This window comes from Monodon monoceros, unplaced genomic scaffold (genome assembly GCF_005190385.1).
Source record: "Monodon monoceros isolate NGI ecotype Baffin Bay Population unplaced genomic scaffold, NGI_Narwhal_1 Super_Scaffold_11, whole genome shotgun sequence".
NCBI classification, from domain to species: Eukaryota; Metazoa; Chordata; class Mammalia; order Artiodactyla; family Monodontidae; genus Monodon; species Monodon monoceros.
The window spans coordinates 93,394,486-93,419,881 of record NW_021703767.1 but is presented as its reverse complement, the minus strand read 5'-3'; the positions used below and the strand labels follow the sequence as shown (position 1 = coordinate 93,419,881).

At 37.0% G+C, this 25,396-nt stretch overlaps 1 protein-coding gene across 8 annotated transcripts in view; it reads left to right on the top strand.

The window, feature by feature from the left end:
- ECT2 (epithelial cell transforming 2) overlaps positions 1–25,164 on the top strand; it is a 63,623-nt gene extending 38,459 nt beyond the window's left edge. For 6 of the 8 annotated variants that reach the window (XM_029215268.1, XM_029215265.1, XM_029215269.1 and 3 more), the window contains 5 exons: positions 8,304–8,442; positions 9,953–10,107; positions 19,612–19,719; positions 20,718–20,864; positions 23,846–25,160. In XM_029215268.1, the coding sequence (XP_029071101.1) occupies positions 8,304–8,442; positions 9,953–10,107; positions 19,612–19,719; positions 20,718–20,864; positions 23,846–23,935 (639 nt within the window). In that variant the 3' untranslated portion in view covers positions 23,936–25,160. Of the gene's footprint in view, positions 1–8,303; positions 8,443–9,952; positions 10,108–19,611; positions 19,720–20,717; positions 20,865–22,328; positions 22,789–23,845 lie in introns of those variants that run through there. The other 2 variants (XM_029215263.1, XM_029215270.1) reach the window with 2 other exon arrangements.
- Positions 25,165–25,396: the final 232 nt, after the last annotated feature.

Genomic DNA, 25,396 nt, shown 5'->3' with positions numbered 1-25,396 from the left:
CATGTGGGATCCTTTCAGACCCGGGTACGAACCCGTGTCCCCTGCATTGGCAGGCGGACTCTCAACCACTGTGCCACCAGGGAAGCCCTGGAGTATAATTGATTTACAATGGTGTGTTAGTTTCTGCTTTATAACAAAATGAATCAGCTATACATATACATATATCCCGATATCTCCTCCCGCTTGCATCTCCCTCCCACCATCCCTATCCCACCCCACTAGGTGGTCACAAAGCACCAAGCTGATCTCCCTATGCTATGTGGCTTCTTTCCACTAGCTATCTGTTTTACATTTGGTAGTGTATATATGTCCATGCCAGTCTCTCACTTCGTCCCAGCTTACCCTTCCCCCTTCCCGTGTCCTCAAGTCCATTCTCTACGTCTGCCTCTTTATTCCTGTCCTGCCCCTCGGTTCTTCAGAACCTTTTTTTTTTTGTATTCCATATATATGTGTTACCATATGGTGTTCGTTTTTCTCTTTCTGACTTAACTTCACTCTGTATGACAGACTCTAGGTCTATCCACCTCACTACACATAATTCAGTTTTGTTCTTTTTATGGCTGAGTAATATTCCATTGTATATATGTGCCACATCTTCTTTATCCATTCATCTGTTGATGGACAGACACTTAGGTTGCTTCCATGTCCTGGCTATTATAAATAGAGCTGAAATGAACATTGTGGCACATGACTCTTTGTTTTTTGGTTTTGTTTTTTTTTTTTTAATTTTTCAATTTAATTTATTTTTTTATACAGCAGGTTCTTATTAGTTATCCATTTTATACATATTAGTGTATATATGTCAATCCCAATCTCCCAGTTCATCACACCACCACTCTCCCCCTTGGTGTCCATAACATTTCTTCTCTACATTTGTGTCTCTCTTTCTGCCCTGCAAACTGGTTCATCTGTACCATTTTTCTAGGCTCCACATATATGCATTAATATACAATATTTTTCTCTTTCTGACTTACTTCACTCTGTATGACAGTCTCTAGATCCATCCACATCTCTACAAATGACCCAATTTTGTTCCTTTTTATGGCTGAGTAACATTCCATTGTATATATGTACCACATCTTCTTCATCCATTCATTTGTCAATGGGCATTTGTGTGTATTGAAGAATCCTTGCATTCCTGGGATAAACCCCACTTGATCATGGTGTATGATCCTTTTAATGTGCTGTTGGATTCTGTTTGCTAGTATTTTGTTGAGGAATTTTGCATCTATGTTCATGAGTGATATTGGCCTGTAGTTTTCTTTCTTTGTGACATTTTTGTCTAGTTTTGGTATCATGGTGATGGTGGCCTCGTAGAATGAGTTTGGGTGTGTTCCTCCCTCTGCTGTATTTTGGAAGAGTTTGAGAAGGATAGGTGTTAGCTCTTCTCTAAATGTTTGATAGAATTCACCTGTGAAGCCATCTGATCCTGGGCTTTTGTTTGTTGGAATATTTTTTATTTTATTTTATTTTTTTGTTTGTTGGAATATTTTTAATCATAGTTTCAAATGCAGTGCTTGTGATTGGTCTGTTCATATTTTCTATTTCTTCCTGGTTCAGTCTTGGAAGGTTGTGCATTTCTAAGAATTTGTCCATTTCTTCCAGGTTGTCCATTTTATTGGCATATAGTTGCTTGCAATAGTCTCTCATAATCCTTTGTATTTTCTGCATTGTCAGTTGTTACTTTTCCTATTTCTTTTCTAAGTGTATTGATTTGAGTCTTCTTCCTTTTTTTTCTTGATGAGCCTGAGTAATGGTTTATCATTATGGTTTATTTTCTCAAAGAACCAGCTTTTAGTTTTATTGATCTTTGCTATTGTTTCCTTCATTTCTTTTTCATTTATTTCTGATCTGATCTTTATGACTTCTTTCCTTCTGCTAACTTTGGGGTTTTTTTGTTCTTCTTTCTCTAATTGCTTTAGGTGTAAGGTTAGGTCGTTTATTTGAGATGTTTCTTGTTTCTTGAGGTAGGATTGTATTGCTATAAAGTTCCCTCTTAGAACTGCTTCTGCTGCATCCCATGGGTTTTGGGTCATCGTGTTTTCCTTGTCATTTGTTTCTAGGTATTTTTTGATTTCCTCTTTGATTTCTTCAGTGATCTCTTGGTTCTCAACTAGTGTACTGTTTAGCCTCCATGTGTTTGTATTTTTTCCTGTAATTGATGTCTAGTCTGATAGTGTTGTGGTTGGAAAAGATACTTGATACGATTTCAGTTTTCTTAAATTTACCAAAGCTTGATTTGTGACGCAAGATATGATCTCTCCTGGGGAATGTTCTGTAAGCACTTGAGAAGAAAGTGTATTCTATTGTTTTTGGATGGAATGTCCTATAACTACCAGTTAAATCCGTCTTGTTTAATGTGTCATTTAAAGCTTGTGTTTCCTTATTTATTTTCATTTTGGATGATCTGTCCATTGTTGAAAGTGGGGTATTAAAGTCCCCTAATATGAATTTGTTACTGTCGATTTCTCCTTTTATGGCTGTTAGCATTTGCCTTATGTGCTCCTATGTTGGATGCATAAATATTTACAATTGTTATATCTTCTTAGATTGATCCCTTGATCATTATGTAGTGTCCATATTTGTCTCTTGTAACAGTCTTTGTTTTAAAGTCTGTTTTGTCTGATACGAGAATTGCTACTCCAGCTTTCTTTTTTTTGTGTGTGTGTGGTACGCGGGCCTCTCACTGCTGCAGCCTCTTCCGTCATGGAGCACAGACTCCGGACGCGCAGGTGCAGCGGCCATGGCTCACGGGCCCAGCCACTCCGCGGCACGCGGGACCCTCCCAGACTGGGGCACGAACCCATATCCCCTGCATCGGCCGGCAGACTCCCAACCACTGCGCCACCAGGGAAGCCCTCCAGCTTTCTTTTGATTTCCTTTTGCATGGAATATCTTTTTCCATCCCTTCACTTTCAGTCTGTATGTGTCCCTAGGTCTGGAGTGGGTCTCTTGTAGGCAGCATATGTACGGGTCTTGTTTTTGTATCCATTCACCCAGTCTGTGTCTTTTGGTTGGAACACTTAATCCATTTACATTTAAGGTAGTTATCGATATGTATGTTCCTATTACCATTTTCTTAATTGTTTTGGGTTTGTTATTGTAGGTCTTTTCCTTCTTTTGTTTTTCCTGCCTAGAGACGTTCCTTTAGCATTTGTTGTAAAGCTGGTTTGGTGGTGCCGAATACTCTTAGCTTTTGCTTGTCTGTAAAGGTTTTAATTTCTCCATCAAATCTGAATGAGATCCTTGCTGGGTAGAGTAATCTTGGTGGTAGGTTTTTCCCTTTCATCACTTTAAATATGTCCTGCTACTCCCTTCTGGCTTGCAGAGTTTCTGCTGAAGGATCAGCTGTTAACCTTATGGGGATTCCCTTGTATGTTATTTGTTGTTTTTCCCTTGCTGCTTTTAATATTTTTTCTTTGTATTTAATTTTTAGTAGTTTGATTAATTTGTGTCTTGGCGTGTTTCTCCTTGGATTTATCCTGTATGGGACTTTCTTTTCTTCCTGGATTTGATTGACTATTTCCTTTCGCATATTAGGGAAGTTTTCAACTATAATCTCTTCAAATATTTTCTCAGTCCCTTTCTTTTTCTCTTCATCTTCTGGGACCCCTATATTTCGAATGTTGGTGTGTTTAATGTTGTCCCAGAGGTCTCTGAGACTGTCCTCAGTTCTTTTCATTCTTTTTTTCTTTATTCTGCTCTGCGGTAGTTATTTCCACTATTTTATCTTGCAGGTCACTTATCCGTTCTTCTTTCTCAGTTATTCTGCTATTGATTCCTTCTAGAGAATTTTTAATTTCATTTATTGTGCTGTTCATCATTGTTTGTTTGCTCTTTAGTTCTTCTAGGTCCGTGTTAAACACTTCTTGTATTTCCTCCATTCTATTTCCAAGATTTTGGATCATCTTTATTATCATTACTCTGAATTTGTTTTCAGGTACACTGCCTATTTTCTCTTCATTTGTTTGGTCTGGTGGGTTTTTACCTTGCTCCTTCATCTGCTGTGTGTTTCTCTGTCTTCTCATTTTTCTTAACTTACTGTGTTTGGGGTTTCCTTTTCGCAGGCTGCAGGTTCGTAGTTCCATTGATTTTGGTGTCTGGCCCAGTGGCTAAAGTTGGTTCAGTGGGTTGTGTAGGCTTCCTGTTGGAGGGGACTGGTGTCTGTGTTCTGGTGGATGAGGCTGGATCTTGTCTTTCTAGGCAGCCTCTCTGCTCATGGGTAGCGTTGTGTTCCTGTCTTGTTAGTTGTTTGGGATAAGGTATCCAGCACTGTAGTTTGCTGGTCGTTGAGTGGAGCTGGGTCTTAGCGTTGAGATGCAGATCTCTGGGAGAGCTTTCGCCGTTTGATATTACATGGAGTCGGGAGTTCTCTGGTAGACCAGTATGCTGAACTTGGCTCTCCCACATCAGAGGCACAGGCCTGACACCTGGCTGGAGCACCAAGACCCTGTTAGCCACATGGCTCAGAGGCAAAGGGAGAAAAAAAGACATAAAGAGAGAAAGAAAAATAAAATAAAGTTATTAAAATAAAAACGTTGTTAAAAATAAAAAAAATAAGAAGTAATTAAAAAAAAGAAAAGAAAGAACGACCAAAGCAAAAAACAGATCCACCAATGATAACAAGCGCCAAAAACTATACTAAAAAAAAAAAAAAGCAGACAGACAGAACCTTAGGACAAATGGTAAAAGCAACACTATACAGACAGAATCACACAAAGAAGCACACACATACACAAAAAGAGAAAAAGGGGGAAAAAATCCATGTATTAAAAAAATATATAGGAAGAGAGCAACCAAAGCAATAAACAAATCTACCAATGATAATAAACTCTAAATAGTAAACTAAGGTAAACATAAAATCAGAAACAAATTAGATGCAGAAAGCAAACCCCAAGTCTACAGCTGCTCCCAAAGTCTGCCGCCTCAATTTTGGGATGATTCGTTGTCTATTCAGGTATTCCACAGATGCAGGGTACATCAGGGTGACTGTGGAGATTTCATCCGCTGCTCCTGAGGCTGCTGGGAGAGATTTCCCTTTCTCTTCTTTGTTCCCACAGCTCCTGGGCTTCAGCTTTAGATTTGGCCCCGCCTCTGCGTGTAGGTTGCCTGAGGGCATCTGTTGTTCACTCAGACAGGACGGGGTTAAAGGAGCCGCTGATTCGGGGGCTCTGGCTCACTCAGGCCGGGGGGAGGGAGGGGCACGGAATGTGGGGCCGAGCCTGCGGCGGCAGAGGCCCACATGACGTTGCAACAGCCTGAGGTGCGCCATGTGTTCTCCCGGAGAAGTTGTCCCTGGATCACGGGACCCTGGCAGTGGCGGGCTGCACAGGCTCCCGGGAGGGGAGGTGTGAGTAGTGACCTGTGCTCGCACACAGGCTTCTTGGTGGCGGCAGCAGCAGCCTTGGTGTCTCATGCCCGTCTCTGGTGTCCGCGCTGATAGCCGCTACTTGCACCCGTCTCTGGACCTCATTTAGGCGGTGCTCTGAATCCCCTCTCCTCGTGCACCCCAAAACAATGATCTCTTGCCTTTTCGGCAGCTCCATACTTTTTCCCGGACTCCCTCCTGACTATCTGTGGTGCACTAGCCCCTTCAGGGTGTGTTCACGCTGCCAACCCCATTCCTCTCCCTGGGATCTGACCAAAGCCCAAGCCTCAGCTCCCAGCCCCCGCCCACCCCTGCAGCTGAGTAGACAATCCTCTTGGGCTGGTGAGTGCTTGTCGGCACCGATCCTCTGTGTGGGAATCTCTCCACTTTGCCCTCTGCACCCCTGTTGCTGCGCTCTCCTCCATGGCGCTGAAGCTTCCCCCCCACCCACCCTCCTGTCTCCACCAGTGAACGGGCTTCCTAATGTGTGGAAACCTTTCCTCCTTCACAGCTCCCTCCCACTGGTGCAGGTCCCATCCCTATCCTTTTGTCTCTGTTTATTCTTTTTTCTTTTGCCCTACCCAGGTACGTGGGGGAGTTTCTTGCCTTTTGGGAGGTCTGAGGTCTTCTGCCAGCGTTCAGTAGGTGTTCTGTAGGAGTTGTTCCACATGCAGATGTATTTCTGATGTATTTGTGGGGAGGAAGATGATCTCCGTGTCTTACTCCTCCGCCATCTTGAAGGTCTCCTGCACATTAGTTTTTAAAGTATAAATACAACGGAATCTTAGAGAACAAGCCAGGTACAGTTACAGCTGCAATAAAATCTCACCAAAAATTTACTTGTGTTAAAGAGTTTTGTTGTTGTGAGGTTAGTGAAAAATGGTATTTTCATTTGGTCAGTACTGTCACAAAACACAAAAGTAAAGGCAGTGAAAATACTGTACACAATTGACCTTACCCTGAACTGAGAAAGTTATAAAAAATCATGAGGCAGATAATTCTGAACTACTTGTCTCCCCTGTAATGAGAGCTTTAGCGTGCTCTGCTTTTGAGAACAGGGACTAGGTAGAGTCAATTTTTGATCATATTTTATTTGAACCTGCAGTATCATGCTCACTGAGCACCATGTAGCTGCTTAGTAGTTCTGTTTGTTTGCTTTCATTAAAGCTTTTGTAAGTTTTTCCTGTTGAGGTTCATAGGTCAGCTGGCTCCATTCATCTAATAGGTTAGGTTATCTGTACTTCCTTTGCTAATCCATTCTGGTCTTTATCCTCTTAATCCTTAGATAGTTGAGACTTACTTTAAATTTTTAAATTTTACATCCCCTTCAATTTTTGTAAAGTCTTCTACAACTGGCTCATTGACTTACCTTCCATTTTAATTCCTGCCATTGGTCATTCCTTGTAGCCTCCAAGTCTGTTATCTGATACCCTGGTTTCTTACTTCCTTCATCTTCCTGAATTCAGTGACTTTTTGTTCTACTCTCTCTTAGTCTCCATGTCAGAATCACATTAACTGTAACATTTCTATTTCTAACATTAAATTTGAACTCCAAATTTATAATTTGGACTTTTAGATTTATAAACTCTTATTCTTTAGCTTGTTTGTTTTAAAAAAAAAAACAAAACTTTGAGCAAATTTGGAATGAAGAGAATGGTAAAAGTTAGAAGTATTTAAAATAGATAAGATCTAAACTGACTTCACTTAAACATGACAGGTGATGTATCTGTATTTTGAGTTTTTACCTTGACGGACTAGCATTTGTATCATCAATATTAGCACTTGTCATTGTTTTTCCTTTTTAAAAATGAACCTTAAAATTATTTATTTTGCTTAGCTAAATTAAAAGTATATTCAAATAGTACAGTGGAAATAATTATTTAAAGAATCAGCTTTTTTCATATATTAATGTAAATGGGCCTTTAATATTTGATATGTATCATAGATCTGCATCATATTTCTGCATCAATGTGAATATGATACTGACTGCCTTTTGATCTTGTCTCATTAGCCAACACAAGCTATCAACAGTACATTTTTCAGCCTTACTTTGTCATATTCATGATGATGACCAGTCAATCTCAATTCATTAGGTAGCTTAATCTAAATCATTTTGTGTTAATGTCTTTCAGTTGACGATTATAACCCCCAAAGAAATGTTCTTTTAAAAAGGCAAAATAATATACTAGGATTTCATGGAAATGAAAACAATAAATTTAAAGACCTTATAAAATTCACAGAACTCAAATACATCATGAGTCACAGGGTCCTTTCTGATTTTGCTCCTGCCTTCTCCAGCATTACTTTACCTATGTCTTCCTTTGCATGAGTTCCCAGTTTAGGTAAAGTTATATCTTAACATAGCACCTTGACTTTATAATTTGTATCAATTTTTAATGTATTATTTAGTTACTTTAATTTTCCTGTTTTTCAATAGCATGTAGGTATCATGAGAGCCAGAACCATTTCTGTATTATTCACTCCTTTATCTTCAGTGCCTTGCAAAGCATCTGAGATAATTGTGTATTCTGCTCTTACACTGAAATCAATTATCTTTTGAACCCAAGGCAGCAATCCCAGAGCAACTATTCCCCTTTCCGAATTCAAGGCCTTTTATTGAAGGTTCCTTCATCCTTTGATCCTGTTACTTCTCACAGTGCTTCTAAGTTCTTTCACACCTCTGGGGTCTTTTCCATATATCCTGTTTTCCTGACTTTTGAGCTCTTCTCATATAAACATGAGCATTCCTGCTACATAGTTACATGTATGAATTTGTCACATAGTAACTATGCTTCTTATCAGATAGTAATTTTGGAATGACTGGTAGTTAAATAAGCTGCATATAGATTTATGTGATTAGTGCCATTTAACTTTTAAGCATTTGGTGTTTGTTTTTATGTTACTGACGATGACTTTTTTTTTTTTCTATAATCAGATAGCAAGAAAACGACACAAGGTTATTGGCACTTTTAGGAGTCCTCATGGCCAGACCCGACCCCCAGCATCTCTTAAGCATATTCATCTAATGCCTCTTTCTCAGATTAAGAAGGTGCTAGACATACGAGAGACAGAAGGTATGGTCATTGGATAAACTATTGGCTAGATAAAAATAGTTTATATTCATTGAAAGTTTGATTCCCTTATATATATTTTTTAAGCTGGTATATTATCTTTAAATATTGTTGGTTAGTTCTGGCAAAGTGATTGTTCTTATACTTCAACTACATCTCTAGGAACTGGGAGATTTTTAGTTTTTTTCAAATGAAAATACTATCTCAGTCTGAAGGATATCTTCATCTCTTAAGGGACAGAGAGCTTTTAAGTGGTTACATGTCAAAATAGTGCCCATTCCCACACCAAAACTTATTTTTATTCCTTCAGAATCCAAAGACAATTGTAGTCTATTACCTGTGCCCCACAGCTTATAACCTTCCCTGTTGCCAATGGCTGTATTGTTAGGGATACACTTAGGATATGACCAGGAATAGATGTGCATGAGTAAGTACACCCAAAGTAACTATGGTAGACTCAACATGGGCTCAAATGTGTATTAAGGAAAGCTTTTACTCTATACTTTGGGAGTGTTAGAGAGGATTCTTTGAAGGCCTGAAATTGGGAAAAGTTTATACCTACTGGCGCAGTATCAGTTTTTAAAATAGTACCTAGTGATGTGCATGCCTGGCAATATTTTGCTTGTTTAGGCATATATTTTTACAGTGTAAACTGGTTCCATTACTGATCCTATCCTCAAATGATGGAAAGTTTTTAATTTATGAGAAACAATAAAAAAACCCTTGAATGGCAACTTATATTGCTCTTTACTCAGCTGTCAAATTCTGGATTTATTAAAGGTTACCTAGAACATTCACTTAAATGATCTCTATATTTTTGGATTATAATTATGGAAGACTTCATTGTTTAAAATACATTCTGTTTTAGCATCTTGGTCATAAAACATTTTGTAACAATTTTAATATTTGAGTATTTTATTTATTTGAACTAGATTTAAATAGGTTGAATTATTGAATTATTCTTACAATGTCACTTTATTTTAAAACTTAAATTCTAGAATTCTAAGAAATGATATAATCTAATTTTTTAAAACTCCATCAAAGAAAATATGAAATGTCATGGAAAATACTGTTTACTTAACAATATCATTGTTGGTTCCTCACATGGTACATAAGATTATAATTCTTTCCAGTGTTTCAACTTAATATGATGCTATTCTTTGTCCAGTTAAAAACAGAGGGGAGGGCTTCCCTGGTGGCACAGTGGTTGAGAGTCCGCCAGCCGATGCAGGGGACACGGGTTTGTGCCCCGGTCTGGGAAGATCCCACGTGCTGCGGAGCGGCTAGGCCCGTGAGCAATGGCCGCTGAGCCTGTGCGTCCAGAGCCTATGCTCCGCAATGGGAGAGGCCGCAACAGGGAGAGGCCCGTGTAACGCAAAAAAAAAAAAGAGGGGACAGAAAAGGTAGAGAAGAGATAATTTTTTGGAATCTCATTGCTCTGAGGGAACTTGTGTTAAGTCTGTCATTTTCCAAGGAGTAACATTTAATGTTTGTGATTATTCTGGAACCCTAGATTGCCATAATGCTTTTGCCTTGCTTGTGAGGCCACCTACAGAGCAGGCAAATGTGCTGCTCAGTTTCCAGATGACATCAGAGGAACCTCCAAAAGAAAACTGGCTAAAGATGCTATGTCGACATGTAGCCAACACCATTTGTAAAGCAGATGCTGTAAGTTCTTAAACCACTATTATAATGAAAGTTTAAACTCCATGGTAATACACAGACTAAACGTGTACGTTTCTAATGACTTGTTAATTATGGATGAAGGAGAGTTTGTGTTGTGTTTATTGAGGAAAACTGATTTAAAAGTTGTTTTGGAGGAAATTTTTAAAAATATAGACACATGAAACATTTCTTTGAGTCCCTAGCTTACAGACAGGGCCTCATATATAAGGCCTCATAGCCTTACAGCTCCTTTGGCTCTGCTGTAGTGAAGCTTTTGGGACTTATAATGTATTTTCATTAGTGCTCTTTGACTTGGCTATCTGTGAGAGAGTATTTTGATCTATTGTTCTTTTATCTTATTGAGAGCAATAGGTGAATTGTAGCAAGTTGCTTTTCCTGTCAGGCAAGTTGCCAATGCAGTTTTCTTAGTCCAATCTCTTAAAATCAAATGCCATTATGAATATATAACCATTTTTATCCTGTACAGATTAAAGTGAAGATATATGAGAAAATCAAATTCTTGAAGTTAAATGACTCACCAGAAATCAGGTAGCTTGTAGTAGATCTTGGGTGAAATCTAGGTCCATTAAAAGATAATTTGGGGGCTTCCCTGGTGGCGCAGTGGTTGAGAGTCTGCCTGCCGATGCAGGGGACACGGGTTCGTGCCCCGGTCCGGGAAGATCCCACATGCCGTGGAGCAGCTAGGCCTGTGAGCTATGGCCGCTGAGCCTGCACGTCCGGAGCCTGTGCTCCGCAAACAGGAGAGGCCACAACAGTCAGAGAGGCCCACATACCGCAAAAAAAAAAATAATAATAATTTGATTTCTTCATTATATATGGGAGAGACTTGTGATAGATATAGATCCCTTCATCTTTGCACAAATGACGTAGATGGAGGAGAATGTATAGACAGATAACCTTTTCCAGTATAGTACTTGGACATTTCCTGTGGGAATAAAACATTCAGTTTATTATAGTTAAATCTGATCTTAAAGACATTGAGGTATAATTATTATTGCTTATAAAGTAAATACTTTATTAAAAGTATTTACCTAACTGTTTAGAAAAATTAACAGACTTTCAAATTTTATGTTTTTTAATTGAAATATAGTTGATTTACAGCATTGTGTTAGTTTCTGGTGTACAGCAAAGTGATTCAGTTATACATATACACACATATTCTTTTTCATTATGGTTTATTATAGGATACTGAATATAGTTCCCTGTGCTATACAGTAGGACCTTGTTGTTTATCTATTTTATATATAGTAGTTTGTATCTGCTAATCCCAAACTCCTAGTTTATCCCTCTCCCACCCCCGTTCCCCTTTGGTAACCATAAGTTTTTACATTTTCTATGTCTGTGAGTCTGTTTCTTTTTCGTAAGTAAGTTCATTTATGTCATATTTTAGATTCCACATATAAGTGATATCATATGGTATTTGTCTTTTCTCTTTGTGATTTACTTCATTTAGTATGATAATTTCTAGGTCCATCCATGTTGCTGCATGGCATACTTTCATTCTTTTTCGTGGCTGAGGGGTAGTCAGTCCATTTTTAAAAATTTTTTTTCTTTTTAAATTAATTAATTATTTATTTTTGGCTGCATTGGGTCTTTGCTGCTGCGCACGGGCTTTTTTCCTAGCTGTGGCGAGTGGGGGCTACTCTTCGTTGCTGTGCACAGGCTTCTCATTGTGGTGGCCTCTCATTGCAGAGCATGGGCTCTAGGCACGTGGGCTTCAGTAGTTGTAGCTCGCCACCAAAGAAGTCCCTATTCCATTTTGTATATATACCACATCTTCTTTATCCATTCATCTGTCAATGGACATTTAGGTTGCTTCCATGTCTCAGCAATTGTAAATTGTGCTGCTGTGGACATTGGGGTGCATGTATCTTTGAATTATAGTTTTCTCTGGATATATGCCCAGGAGTGGGATCCCTAGGTCATACGATAACTCTATTTTTAGTTTTTTTAAGGAACCTCCATACTGTTTTCATAGTGGCTACACCAGTTTACATTCCAACCAACAGTGTAGGAGGGTTCCCTTTTTCTCCACACCCTCTCTGGGATTTGTTATTTGTAGACTTTTTAATGATGGCCATTCTGACTGGTGTGAGGGGTACCTCATTGTAGGTTTGATTTTCATTTCTCTAATAATTAGTGATGTTGAGCATCTTTCCATGTGCCTCTTGGCCATCTGTATGTCTTCTTTGGAGAAATGTTTATTTAGGTCTTCTGCCCAGTTATTGATTGGGTTGTTTTCTTGTTATAGAGTTGTATGAACTATTTGTATATTTTGGAAGTTAATCCCTTGTTGATTGAATCGTTTGCAAATATTTTCTCCCCTTCTGTAGGTTGTCTTTTCTTTATATGGTTTCCTTCCTATGCGAAAGCTTATAAGTTTGATTAGGTCCAATTTGTTTATTTTTGCCTTTATTTCTATTGCCTTGGGAGACTGACCTAAGAAAACATTGGTACAATTTATGTCAGAATGTTTTGCCTGTGTTCTCTTCTAGGAGTTTTATGGTGTCTTGTCTTATATTTAATTCTTTATCATTTTGAGTTTATTTTTATGTATGGCGTGAGGGTGTCTTCTCACGTCATTGATTTACATACAGCTGTCCAGCTTTCCCAGCACCAGTTGCTGAAGAGAGTGTCTTTTCTCCATTGTATATTCTTGCCTCCTTTATCAAGGATTAATTGACTGTAGGTATGTTGGTTTATTTCTGGGCTCTCTGTTCTGTTCCATTGATCCATATGTCTGTTTGGGGGCCAGTACAACACTGTTTTGATTACTGTAGCTTTGTAGTATTCTCTGAAGACTGAGAGGGTTATGCCTCCAGCCTTGTTATTTTTCCTCAGGATTGCTTTGGTAATTCTGTTTTTTTTATGGTTCCATATAAATATGAGAACTATTTGTTTTAGTTCTGTGAAAAATGTCATGAGTAACTTGATAGGGATTGCATTAAATCTGTAGATTGCTTTGGGTAGTATGGCCGTTTTAACAATATTAATTCTTCCAATCAAGAGCATGATTTCATTTCTTTGAATCATCTTCAGTTTCCTTTAACAATTTTCTAGCGTTCTCAGCATATAAATCTTTGACCTCCTTGGTCAGGTTTATTCCTAAATATTTTGTGTGTGTATGATGTGGTTTTAAAAGGGATTTTTTTCTTTTTCTTTTTTTAACTTTCTGATATTTCATTGTTAGTGTAAAGAAATACAACAGATTTCTGTATGTTAACCTTGTATCATTACCTTGCTGAATTTATCAGTTCTAATAGTTTTTGTGTGGAGTCTATAGGGTTTTTTATATTTAGTGTCATGTCATCTGCATGTAATGACAGTTTTACCTCTTTTCCAATTTTGATACATTTTATTCCTTTTTCTTGTCCATTGCTGTGGCTCAGACTTCCAATCCTATATTGAAAAGAAGTGGTGAGAGTGGGCACCCTTGTCTTGTTCCAGATTTTAGCGGGGAGGCTTTCAGCTTTTCACCATTGAGTATTATCTTGGCTGGGGGTTTGTCAAAACAGCTTTTATTATGTTGCAGTATGTTCCCTCTATACCCACTTTGGTAAAAGTTTTTATCATGAATGGACATTGAATTTTATCAGATGCTTTTCCTGCATCTATTGAGATGATCATGTGTTTTTTGTCTTTTCTTTTGTTGATGTGGTGTTATCACACTGATATTTGTATGTCAAACCATCTTTGTGACCCTGGGATGAATCCAACTTGATTGTGGTATGTGATCTTGTTTTTATGTGTTGTTGGATTTGGTTTGCTAATATTTTGTTGAGAATTTTTTCATTTTTATTCATCAAAGATATTGGCCTTTAATTTTCTTTTTTGGTATTGTTTTTGGTTTTGGTATCAGGGTGATGGTGGCTTTCTAGAATGCCTTTGGGAGTGTTCCCTTTTCAATCTTTTGGTGGAAGAGTTTGGGGAGGGTTTTTATAAGTTCTTCTTTGTATGCTTGGCAGAATTCCTCAGTGAAGCCATCTGGTCCTGACTTCGGTTTGCAGGGAGTTTTTTCATTACATATTGTATTTCACATCTAGTGAATGGTCTGTTCAAATTTTCTTTGCTCTTCATTCAGTTTTGGTGGGTTGTATGTTTCTAGAAAATTGTACATTTTTTCTAGGTTGTTGAATTTGTTGGCATATAATTGTTCATAGTATTGTCTTATGGTTTTTTAAATTTCTGTTGTACTGGTTGTTATTTCTCCTCTTTCATTTCTTATTTTGTTTATTTGGGTCCTCTGTTCTTGATGAGCCTGAAGAGAGGTTTGTTGATTTTGTTTACCATTTCAAAGAACCAGCTCTTTTCTTCTGTTTTTTAATCTATATTTTATTTATTTTCTCTCTGATCTTTATTATTTCCTTCCTTATAAGAACTTCTTTTGCTGCATGCCATAGATTTTGTATGGTTGTGTTTTTATGTCATATGTTTCAAGGTATCTTCTGATTTCCTCTTTGATTGCATCATCAACCCATTGGTTTTTGTAGCATGTTTTTTAGTCTCCATGTAATCATTTTTTTCTTATTTCTCTTTTTGTGGTTGATTTCTAGTTTCACGCCTTTGTGGTCAGAAAAGATGCTTGAAATAATTTCTATCCTCTTAAATTTGTTCAGGCTTGTTTTTTGTCCTAGTATGTGGTTTGTCTTAGAGATTATTCCATGTGCACTTAAAAAGAATGTGTATTCTGGTTTTTTTGGATGTAATGTCCTGAAAATATCAATTAAGTCTAACTGTTCTATTGTATCATTTAGGATCTCTCTTGCCTTACTGATTTTTATATCTGGAAGATCTGTCCATTGGTGTGAGTGAGGTGTTAAAAGTCTCTTACTATTGTATTCCTGTCAATTTCTCCCTTTATGTCTGTTACCATTTGCTTTTTGTATTTAGGTGCTCCTATACTGCATATGTTAACAAGTGTTATGTTAATGAGTGTAATAGCCTCTTCTTGTATTGACCCTTTTATCATTATAGAGTGTCCTTTATTATCTTTATTACATTAGTTTTAGAGTCTGTTTTGTCTGATAGGAGTATTGCTAGACCCACTTTCTTGTCATTTCTGTTTGCATGAAATATCTTTTTCCATCTCATCACTTTCAATCTATGTGTGTCCTTCGCCCTAAAGTGGGTCCCTTGTAGGCAGCATATTGTAAGCTCCTGTTTTTTAATTCAATCTTCCACTCTATGTCTTTTTATTAGAGAATTTAGTCCATTGACATTTTAGGTAATTATTGGTAGATATGTATTTATTGCCATTTTAAATCTTGTTTTCTAGTTGATTTTGTATTTCTTCTTTGTTCCTTTCTTTTTGTTTTTCATTTTGTAGTTTGATGGTTTTCTTTTGTATTACGCTTTTGTTCTGTTCTTTTTGGTTTTTGTGAATCTGTTGTATATTTTTCATACTCTCTTCCCCCACATTTTATGATTTTGATGTCCTCTTTTACATCTTCATGTTTATTCTTTTGGTGTTCATTGTAGTTATCATTGTTTTCACAAAAATTTATTTTTTTAATCTGTATACTGGCTTATTTAAGTGATTTACTTTCCAGTTGAGATATTTCTCTTTCCTCTAGATTCTTGCTTCTTTTCTATTTAAAGAAGACCTTTCAATACTCCTATTAGGATAGGTTTAATATTGCTGTATTCTTTTAGTTTTCGCTTGTCTGAGAAATTCTTTATCTCTCCTTCTATCCTAAGTGATAATCTTGCTGGCTAGAGTATCCTGGGTTGCAGCTTCTTCCCTTTCAAGACTTTGAATATATCTTGCCACTCCCTTCTGGTCTTCAATGTTTCTGTAGAGAAATCAGCTGATAGCCTTATGTGGTTTCCCTTGTAATTAACGCTTTGTTTTTCTCTTGCTGCCTTTAGAACCCTCATATCTTTTAACTTTTGCCATTTTAATTATAATATGTCTTGGTGTAGGTCTGTTTGGGTTCTTCTTGTTTGGGGCCCTCTGTGTTTCCTGTACCTGGGTATCTGTTTCCTTCTTTATATTTGGGAAGTCATCAGCCATAATTTCTTCAAATAAATTTTTTTTTTTTGCAGTACGTGGGCCTCTCACTGTTGTGGCCTCTCCCATTGCGGAGCACAGGCTCCGGATGCGCAGGCTCAGCGGCCATGGCTCATGGGCCTAGCCGCTCCGTGGCATGTGGGATCTTCCCAGACCAGGGCACGAACCCATGTCCGCTGCATCGGCAGGCAGACTCTCAACCACTGCGCCACCAGGGAAGCTCCAAATAAATTTTTGATCCCCTTTTCTCTTTGTTTTCCTTCTGGGATCCCTATTATGCATAGATCTGGATACTTTATATTATCCCATAGGTCTTGTTTATTGCTTTCCTTTTTTTTTTTCATTTGTGTTTCTGTCTGCTGTTCTGATTGGGTGATTTCCATTATTCTATCTTCCAGATCACTTATAAGTTCTTTTGCATTATCCAGTTTGTTGTTGATTGCCTCGAGTTCAGCTTTTGTTTTGGCAAATGAGTTTTCTAATTTAATTGCCTCCTTTCTATAGTTTTTAGTTCCTTTTTACAGTAATGTGCATTTCTATTGATAGACTTGCTTAATTACTTCAGTATTTTCATTACCTCCTTTTTGGACTCAGGATAGGCTAGACTGCAGATGTCTGTTTCATTGTTCTTTCAGGGGAATTCTCTTGGTCTTTTAATTGGGAGTGTTTCCTCTGCTTCATTTTACTTCTATTTCTCTGACTGTGTGAATTAAGGAGAAATAGTTATCTGCTGTGATCTTGAAGGGCTGTTTTTTGTGTTTCCCTGTGTAGCCCTCGTGAGTGTAATATTTTTGTGCAAGGGCTGTTTTTATTATGGATGTCTGCCACATTTTTCTTTAGTGTGTGTTAGCTGTTATCCCCTTGATAGGGGGTATGATTGTACCGTGATGATCAGAGCCTGCACTGATGTTGAGCATGGCCTCCTCTTTGCTCTTTGGTTGTCACAGCTCTGTCAGGGGCAGGGTCTGCACCCCAGTTGTTGGAGTAGATGCCACCAGCTCTGTTTCTGGACTGGTGTGAGGTAGTTGGGCTTGAATGCCCCTGCTGGGAGAGGAACCCCTGATTATTCCTCTGCAGAAGCTGTCTACTGGGAAGTCGCTCTGTGGTTTTGCTTGTTACCTGTCGTGTTGGCTCACCAATGTATACTGTCTTTGGCACTGCCCTCAGTCTCACCTCAACCATGGGAATTCAGACAGTAAGCTGGGGTATCCCTCAGGTGCTGTGCTCACAAAGCCACTAGCATAGATCTTTTGACATGGAACCACTGAGTTCAAGCACTGGTATACCATGGTCGTGCATCTGGACTGGGTCAAGCACCTGGACCCACCGTAGGAGCTACTGAGTCAGCCCAGACCCCGACCCTGCCTCTGTGTGTGAGCACCAGCAGAGCCTGCTACCGCCAGACCTGCCCCAGCCACAGGAGCGCCAATAATCTACTCTGATGTCCTGCAGGCACTGAGTTTACAAAGCTGTCTCAGATGCACAAATCTGCAGATATCACAGCTGCTGGAACACTCAGATTTCAACCCTGCTTCTGAAGTTGTGCGGCCGCTGGCCATAGGCTAGGGTTTCAGCCCTGCCTCCATGTGTGGGCAGCTCACCCAAGCTTGCTCGCTCCCAAATCATAGAGGCAGAGCCTCACCCTCTGTGAGCACACCGAGAATGAGGCTGCTGTTCCAGGCCCCGCCCCTCCCTTCGAGCTTGCAGGTTAACAATGGGACATCAGTGACAGATCTGGGCTCCTTCTTGCGCGTGCCCCTGTTTGCAGCTGTGGACCACACTCCAGCCTCTTCAGGCTGTCTCCATGCAGCCAATGCCAGTCTTCTCAGGTCTGTCCTCTGAAGCCCAAGTTTTAGCACTCAGCCCCTGTGTGTACCAGCAGATGTGGGTCCTAGGCTAGGGATTGCAGTGAGATGGCCAGGGCCTTCTGTGCAGGTCTCTCTATGTTCTTCTTGTTGCACACTGGCTGCAGCACTCTCCTCCAAGCTTCTGAAGCTCCCTTTCTCTCCCCACTGATCTCCCCTGCTGGTAAAGCGGCTTCCCATGGTGAGGGAACCTTTCCTCTTTCACAGCACCCTCCCAGGGCCACAGATCCTGTCCCAATTCCCGTTTTCTTTCTTTCACCCTACCCTGTTAGGTGGTCATCTTTCTTGCATTTTGGTTTTATGAGATCTTTTGCTGGCATTCAGCAGGTATACTGTAAGAATTATTCCACATGTAGATGTATTTGTGGTATATTTGTGGGAAGAGGTGAGTTCCACTTCCTTCTATTCCACCGCCTCCTCTGGCCCTTGATTTGTTTGTTTTTTAAAAATTTCTGTGGGGGGCTTCCCTGGTGGCACAGTGGTTGAGCGTCCGCCTGCCAATGCAGGGGACGCGGGTTCGTGCCCCAGTCCGGGAAGATCCCACATGCCGCAGAGCGGCTGGGCCCGTGAGCCATGGCCGCTGAGCCTGCGCGTCCGGAGCCTGTGCTCTGCAACGGGAGAGGCCACAGCAGTGAGAGGCCCGCGTACCGCCAAAAAAAAAAAAAAAAATTCTGTGGGCCAAGAATATGTTGTTATAAATAAAGGATTGTTCCACAAAAAGGTTCATAGAAGGAAATACAGTGCTAGTGTGTACAACAGAGTGCTGATGAGAAAAGAGATGCAGACAGCTTTTTGTAAAGCCAAAAAACTGCTCATTATAAGGAAGAATTTTTTCTCATAGTTCTAGATATCCATATATAAAATGGATTTCTGCAGTATAGTGATTGCCTATTATAGAGATTACTCCTGCATTTTTCACAATGTCTGACTACATGGCTTATGCAGTCCTTTCTAAATTTATAACCATGATTCTGAAATGTAAACGGTTAATGGAAAAATTTCCTTAAAATAAAATCTATTGAATTACTAGCCACAGGATGGCTAATAATTCTAGAACTGAAATATAAACAGTTAATGAAAATATTTCATAAAGTAAAATTAACCACAAGATGGCAGCAAACATTTAACTATATCCTGATTTATACTGTGTTAAACCACAGAATTCTTCCCAGTTGTGAAATTTTGTTACTAAGAAATGTTTGTAAATTCAGATATTAGGCAACTGCAGTTGAGCTCTTTCCTACATTTCAAATATTATGCATAATAAATTTTTTAAAAGCCCTGAGTCAGTGCCTTATCATTTGAGAACTTTTGCCATGTTGAAGAGAAAATATTTCTGTACTCACACACACACACACACACACACACACACACTGTAAAAAATATAAAAATCTGATTCTTTGAATCAGTTCTTGTTCTTCTGTTATATACTTTTTGAGGCCTTAAATAAATTTCAGAGTAGAAATTATATCAAACACATCAGAAATCTTGAGTAGCTTCATTTATATATGCTCCCTATGTGAGCATATAAGTTCTTAAAGGTTTGATTTTAGGAACAGTTGTGTATTTTTATTTTGTTTATTTTAAAATAAAAATATTAATTTTCAACAGGAGAATCTTATTTACACTGCTGATCCAGAATCCTTTGAAGTAAATACGAAAGATATGGACAGTACATTGAGTAGAGCATCTAGAGCAATAAAAAAGACTTCAAAAAAGGTGAGTCTTAGTGAAATTATTATTCAGCATATCTCCAAAATGTATTTTTCAGAGTATATTAAAATAGTATTGCCATAGACATCAGGTAGTGTATAAAATAAAGCTGTTTTTGGTTCTAGGCAATGGCCTACAGAGATAATAGTTTAGCTCAGTGAATTCTTTGGCACAGTAATTATAACAAATTGTTATCCTTCCCATTTTAGTTACTATGATACTTCTGATGGTGTTTTAGGTATAGATACGTGTGCATTCATGTTAGAAATTGCATTTAACATGAATTGCATTCAGGTTAAAAATCAGATATTTTTCAGCAAAGGGCACACAGTAGAGTCAGGAAACCTGGGATCTATTCCTTACCATAAGTGTGTTTCAGACTTCTAATGATGAAGATAGCTTTGTTACTTACCTTACAGCATTGAAGTTGTTGAGGACTACACAAGTATGTTGGTAATAGGGCTTTTTAAAAGTAGAACTAGACTTTTAATTTTACAGGTAAAATTTTGCAACTGTAGTCTACTTGCTAGGTTTATTAGTCTTGGTTGTTGTTTTCCTTGCCTTTGAGGGGAGGCTTTATACTTTAATCATCATTTATCTCTGCATTTAACATGTATGATGTATAATAGATAAACATGTTAATAGTGATGATTCAAATAAACTCCTACACTTTTTCAATTAAAGAAATTGAGGTTTAAGTGACTTTGGATCAAAGATCTCACAACTAAATTGTAGCAAAATCAGATAACACCCAGGTTTCTTCTCTCATGCCAAATTTTCCCTCCCACTTTCTCCTGCTGGACTAGTGTAGGTGCTCTATGAAACCAAGATGGAGTAATCTACAATGTACTACATTTTCTCACTGCTTTGTCCAAAGAGATTCTAATTTTGCTATATACTTTTTATAGAAAAACTTTTGGTGTGAATTTGGCTTTGTTTACATATAATTGTTCTAATCAGTTAGATTTGTCTAGGTTTTTTAATTAATTGTAATTTAACTCTAGGTTACAAGAGCATTCTCTTTCTCCAAAACTCCAAAAAGAGCTCTACGAAGGGCTCTTATGACATCCCAAAGTTCGGTGGAGGGAAGAAGTCCTTCTAGCAATGATAAGCATGTAATGAGTCGTCTGTCTAGCACATCTTCGTTAGCAGTAAGTGATTTTGATTTAATGGGCTAAATGACTCCAAATTTATGAAGTTGGTGTGGAATTTGTTAACTTTTTAAAGACGGAAATATTAATATCTCCATCAATTTTTTGGATATATCTAAGCATCTGACCTCTTTACTGGGTTAGGTAACTGAGAAAACCTCACTTAATGAACTAGAGACTTACTTAATGTGTAGTTTGATATGAAATTTTACTGGGATTGAGTTGTAGGTCTCTAAGAAACATGTTTCAATCTGGCCTATCACTTTACTGATGTAAATAGCCATGGTTCTATTTATAGATTGGCTCCAGTAATATAGCAGAGACTGAGTTTTATTTCTTTCATTATTTCTGTGATGAATATATAATCTCTGAAGCTGTGAATATCAAAGGATGATATGGGTTCTAAATTCATGTATATATTTTTAAATGTTTCCTGAGCAATCCAAATTCCCAACAGTGTCAGAATTTTAGTCATTTAATTAATATTAAGGGCATTTCTAACATTTATTACTGTCACTAAATAGTGATGTATCTGTCCTTTGTAAAAATTATTAACCTTACCTACTAAGGTTAAGAAAAGCAAGTGACTGTCACTTCTTAGCTGTATGTCCTTCAGCAAGTTTCCTATTCTCTCTTATCCCCATTTTTGCAGATGAGAGAAAAGAGGTTAATAGTACTTACCTATGGTGTTATTGTAGAGAGTAAATACACACACACACTCACGTATAATGTGATTTTGTACTCAAAGGCAGTTTGAGTAGTGGTTAAGAGCATGAACTCTGGAACTCACATGTTCAAATCCCAGTTCTGCTATTTGCTAGCTGTGTGACTTTTGTCAGCTTATTAGAGATCTTCCTGTTTCAATTTCACTGTCTGTAAAATGAATCTAAAGTAGTAGTTGTAAGGATTAAATAAGTTAATATACACAAAGGGAGTGCTTTGGTGTTTTATAAATGGTTACCTTTAATTGTTAAAGTTTATACAGAAAAGGCACATAATGCTTAATAACTTATTTTTTATAAAGCTAGTTAAGTCGTTAGTTAATATACATCAAAGGTTAACAGCTAATATGAGTATGTTTATACAGAACTTTTAATCAAGATTAACCTTCCAGTGAGAGAGAAGTTGTACTTAGTTGATGATATAAATTTTTGCAAAGAAATTTGATTAATGAAAAATATATTGAAATTGACAAAGTTTAGCATTCATTTACTAAAATCGGACTGTAAGCTTTCTGAAGTCCAAAGTACTATCCCTTGTTTATTTCCTGCATTTATAGTAACTATTATAAACATTATTGCTTTTCAAATGAAGATAATTGGATTTAATAGAAGAATTTTGGAAAATTAATATATATTATTTATGGTTTTGTCAATTTTATGTAGACAACATAAATAAGAAGTACCTAAAATATCTTTAAGACGTTCATGTCCTCTTCTCAATTGCCTATTTCTGTTCTAACAGATTACCCATTCTGTTTCCACAAGCACTATAATTGGATTTACTAAGCATGGTTATGTTCAGCGCTCAAACTCTACTGGTGGGCGCTCTCAAAACTCCTGGTTTCGATCTATACGTCATTCTGCCTCACGAGCTAGTTTTTCAGAGATGCTAGAAGGAAATACTGAGTTTTCAAATTTCAAAAAAAGTTCTATCCAAGTCATCTTTGACATTTGTGAAGAATTAGGAGATATGCCAACCAGTAATGGGAACAAGCCTCGTGAAGTTTAATGTGAGCTTATTAGCTATTTGAAGTTTGCATTTGTGAAAAAAGAAAGTATTTTTCTCCACTGAATTACTTATTAGGTGGGTGGGGACTTTTGAATTCACAGCTTTATAACTGCTTTGAATTCACAACATAGGCTTAATAGAGTTTCTTTGCTTATTGGCACATAAAGATATGTTTGCAAGGTAATTTACTCATAAGTCCAGAAAAAATCAGTCCCATTAGAGATTTTCTTATTTATGAAAATGATTATTTAAAAAATAGTAGTAATTGTCCTGTGAAGTGGATTTATATTACAGATCTGATTCTTAATCTTAGATTTATGACATTTATGTAAAATTTATGCTTTTAATATGGCAAATCGTAAAGGTTTTACCTGAGGAAAATGTAAACTATTATACTATCTACTTAAATCATTTCTTTGCTATCACTTGAATGGTAATACTTTACCAACCTAGCTCTTTAAACACTTCATTTTATTTACTACCTAATTGATGAGAATTTATAGCTAGCTACCTTGCTGGCTCTAAGTTTAGTTACAGTTAGCCATTAATATCTCTAAAATAAAACAGTACCTTTATAATTTGTTTTGATTTACACCCCCTCTTGAGTGTTTGGTATTCATGTCTATGTTTCTTTGTTATTAAAAATCTGATGATATTTAACTTTGCCACTCTGAAACAATAAGTTTAGACAGCTTAGTATATTAATAATCTCTATTATCAGAAGCACTGCTGTTTTGCTCAATTTTTACATGGAGCAAAATCATACATACACACAAACACATACAGACATAAAAATATGGGTTGCATACATAATATAAAAACTCTTTCGGAGTTTATGACTTTTAATTTAGAAAATTATTTCCCATGAAGTAATTTTACTCCTCTTAATTCTGCTTTATGATTAAGAAGAAACCACTAGGGTTTGTCTTTTTAACCTCAAAACTTATACTCTAATTTATAATTTAAAAAAATCTGAAACACTAAGCATATATCTGTTTCAACTGAGTTCATATGTAGTAAACTAGTCTATCCATTTGTTTCTTGTTTTCAGAATGCTAAAATAGTTTTAATTATGTGTTCTCCCCACCCTTCCCCCTAATTTTAAGTTTATTTAAAGAGTTTAGATTTTTCAGATGTCTTAATTGTTATGATAATTTGTAAAATGTAAAAATGACATGTATGATAACTAAACTGTATATTACAATTTTTAAAAGAAAAAATTTTAAATACACAATATTTTGTCTTTACAGGGCATCCCATCTCCTTCCCTTGTCAGCCTTCCTTCCTTCTTTGAAAGGAGAAGTCATACTTTAAGTAGATCTACAACTCATTTGATATGAAGCTTAAAAAAATCTTAATTTGTAGAAACTTTTAAACAACCTCATATTCAAATAAGAAACTGACTTAAATGGTACTTGTCGTTAGCACTTGGTGAACGCTGGAAAGAAGGTAACACTAAACTATGCCATTTTATTTTCTTCTTGAAAGAGTAAGATTAACCTCTTACATTTTTTGAGTTAATTCATGTAAAAAATTATATTGATTTTGATGTAATTTTTCTCTTTGTTGAATGCAATTGAAGACCAATCATTTAAGTTATTCATGATATTAGTAACTTTGCCACGTGATACAGTAAATAAATTTTATTGGCTGACGCCAAATACTGCTGTGAATCTCTTTGTATAGTGTCCATGAATGAATTTTTGGAAATAAATATCTGTGTATCTCAATTTGTTCAGAAATTAAGTGATACCACAGTACTTACTAGATAAAAACCTGCATAGATCTCTGAATAGTGGGTTCTTGGTCCACATGTGCTGTTTAAAGTAGTTATTTAACTGCTCCTTTTGCAGTTTATTTTATAAATAAAGATACAGCATGTGGATTTTAAAGATTTGCCACTATTAACAAGAATAACAGTTAAAGGAGATGGTTTCAAAATACGCTTGCAAATTGAGATAAGGGCAGAAAGATTAGAAAATAATGTATATTTTGAACAAACATGATACTGGTGTATACTTGTAGCTGTTTAAGGGACAATATACTTATGATGATTTTAGCCACTAGCAAATCTTGATTTAGTTTGACAGTGTGTGGAATTTCATTTTGAAGGATAAGACCATGGGGAAATTGTGGTAAAGATTGTTTATATTCTTTATGAAATAATTCTAAAGTTGGCTAACCTGCTGTAAAATACATAGATATGTGTATGGTCAAATTTTTATCATGGCCTCATAATTAAGTGTAAAACTGAAATGCATTTATTTGCTTTTGTAAAATACTTTTCAAACCCTGATGTTATCTTTCACAGTAGTCTTTTTTTAAGTCAGTAATACAAATTAATCAAGTTCCTATGAATAAATGCATTTTTATTTCCTACCTGTTTAAGGAGTACTGCAAATGTTTAATTGTCACTTAACAATTTTCAGTTATAATAGTTTAACTGACTATATAGATTTTTTTCTATGCCACATATGTACCACTTTTAAATAGTAAATGATCCTTTATTGCTATATTTTAAAAGCAGTTGTATTAGGAAGAACTTTGTAAATAAATACTTAAAACTCAAGTATATTTTATGTTTCATGTTTTAAACAGTTCTTTCAGACAAATTTTCATAAGCCAGTATGAATGCTTATATCAACCTTTGCTCTGTTGTGTATTTGCTTGCATATTTATTGCTTATTCCTCCCTCTATTAGTATTTGTAAGCATTATGTATACTGGGCAATGTGTAAGTTAGGAGTCGTTAATCTGGAATCTACTTTGCAGAATGGAGGTAGTGAATCCTATGATAGTTTA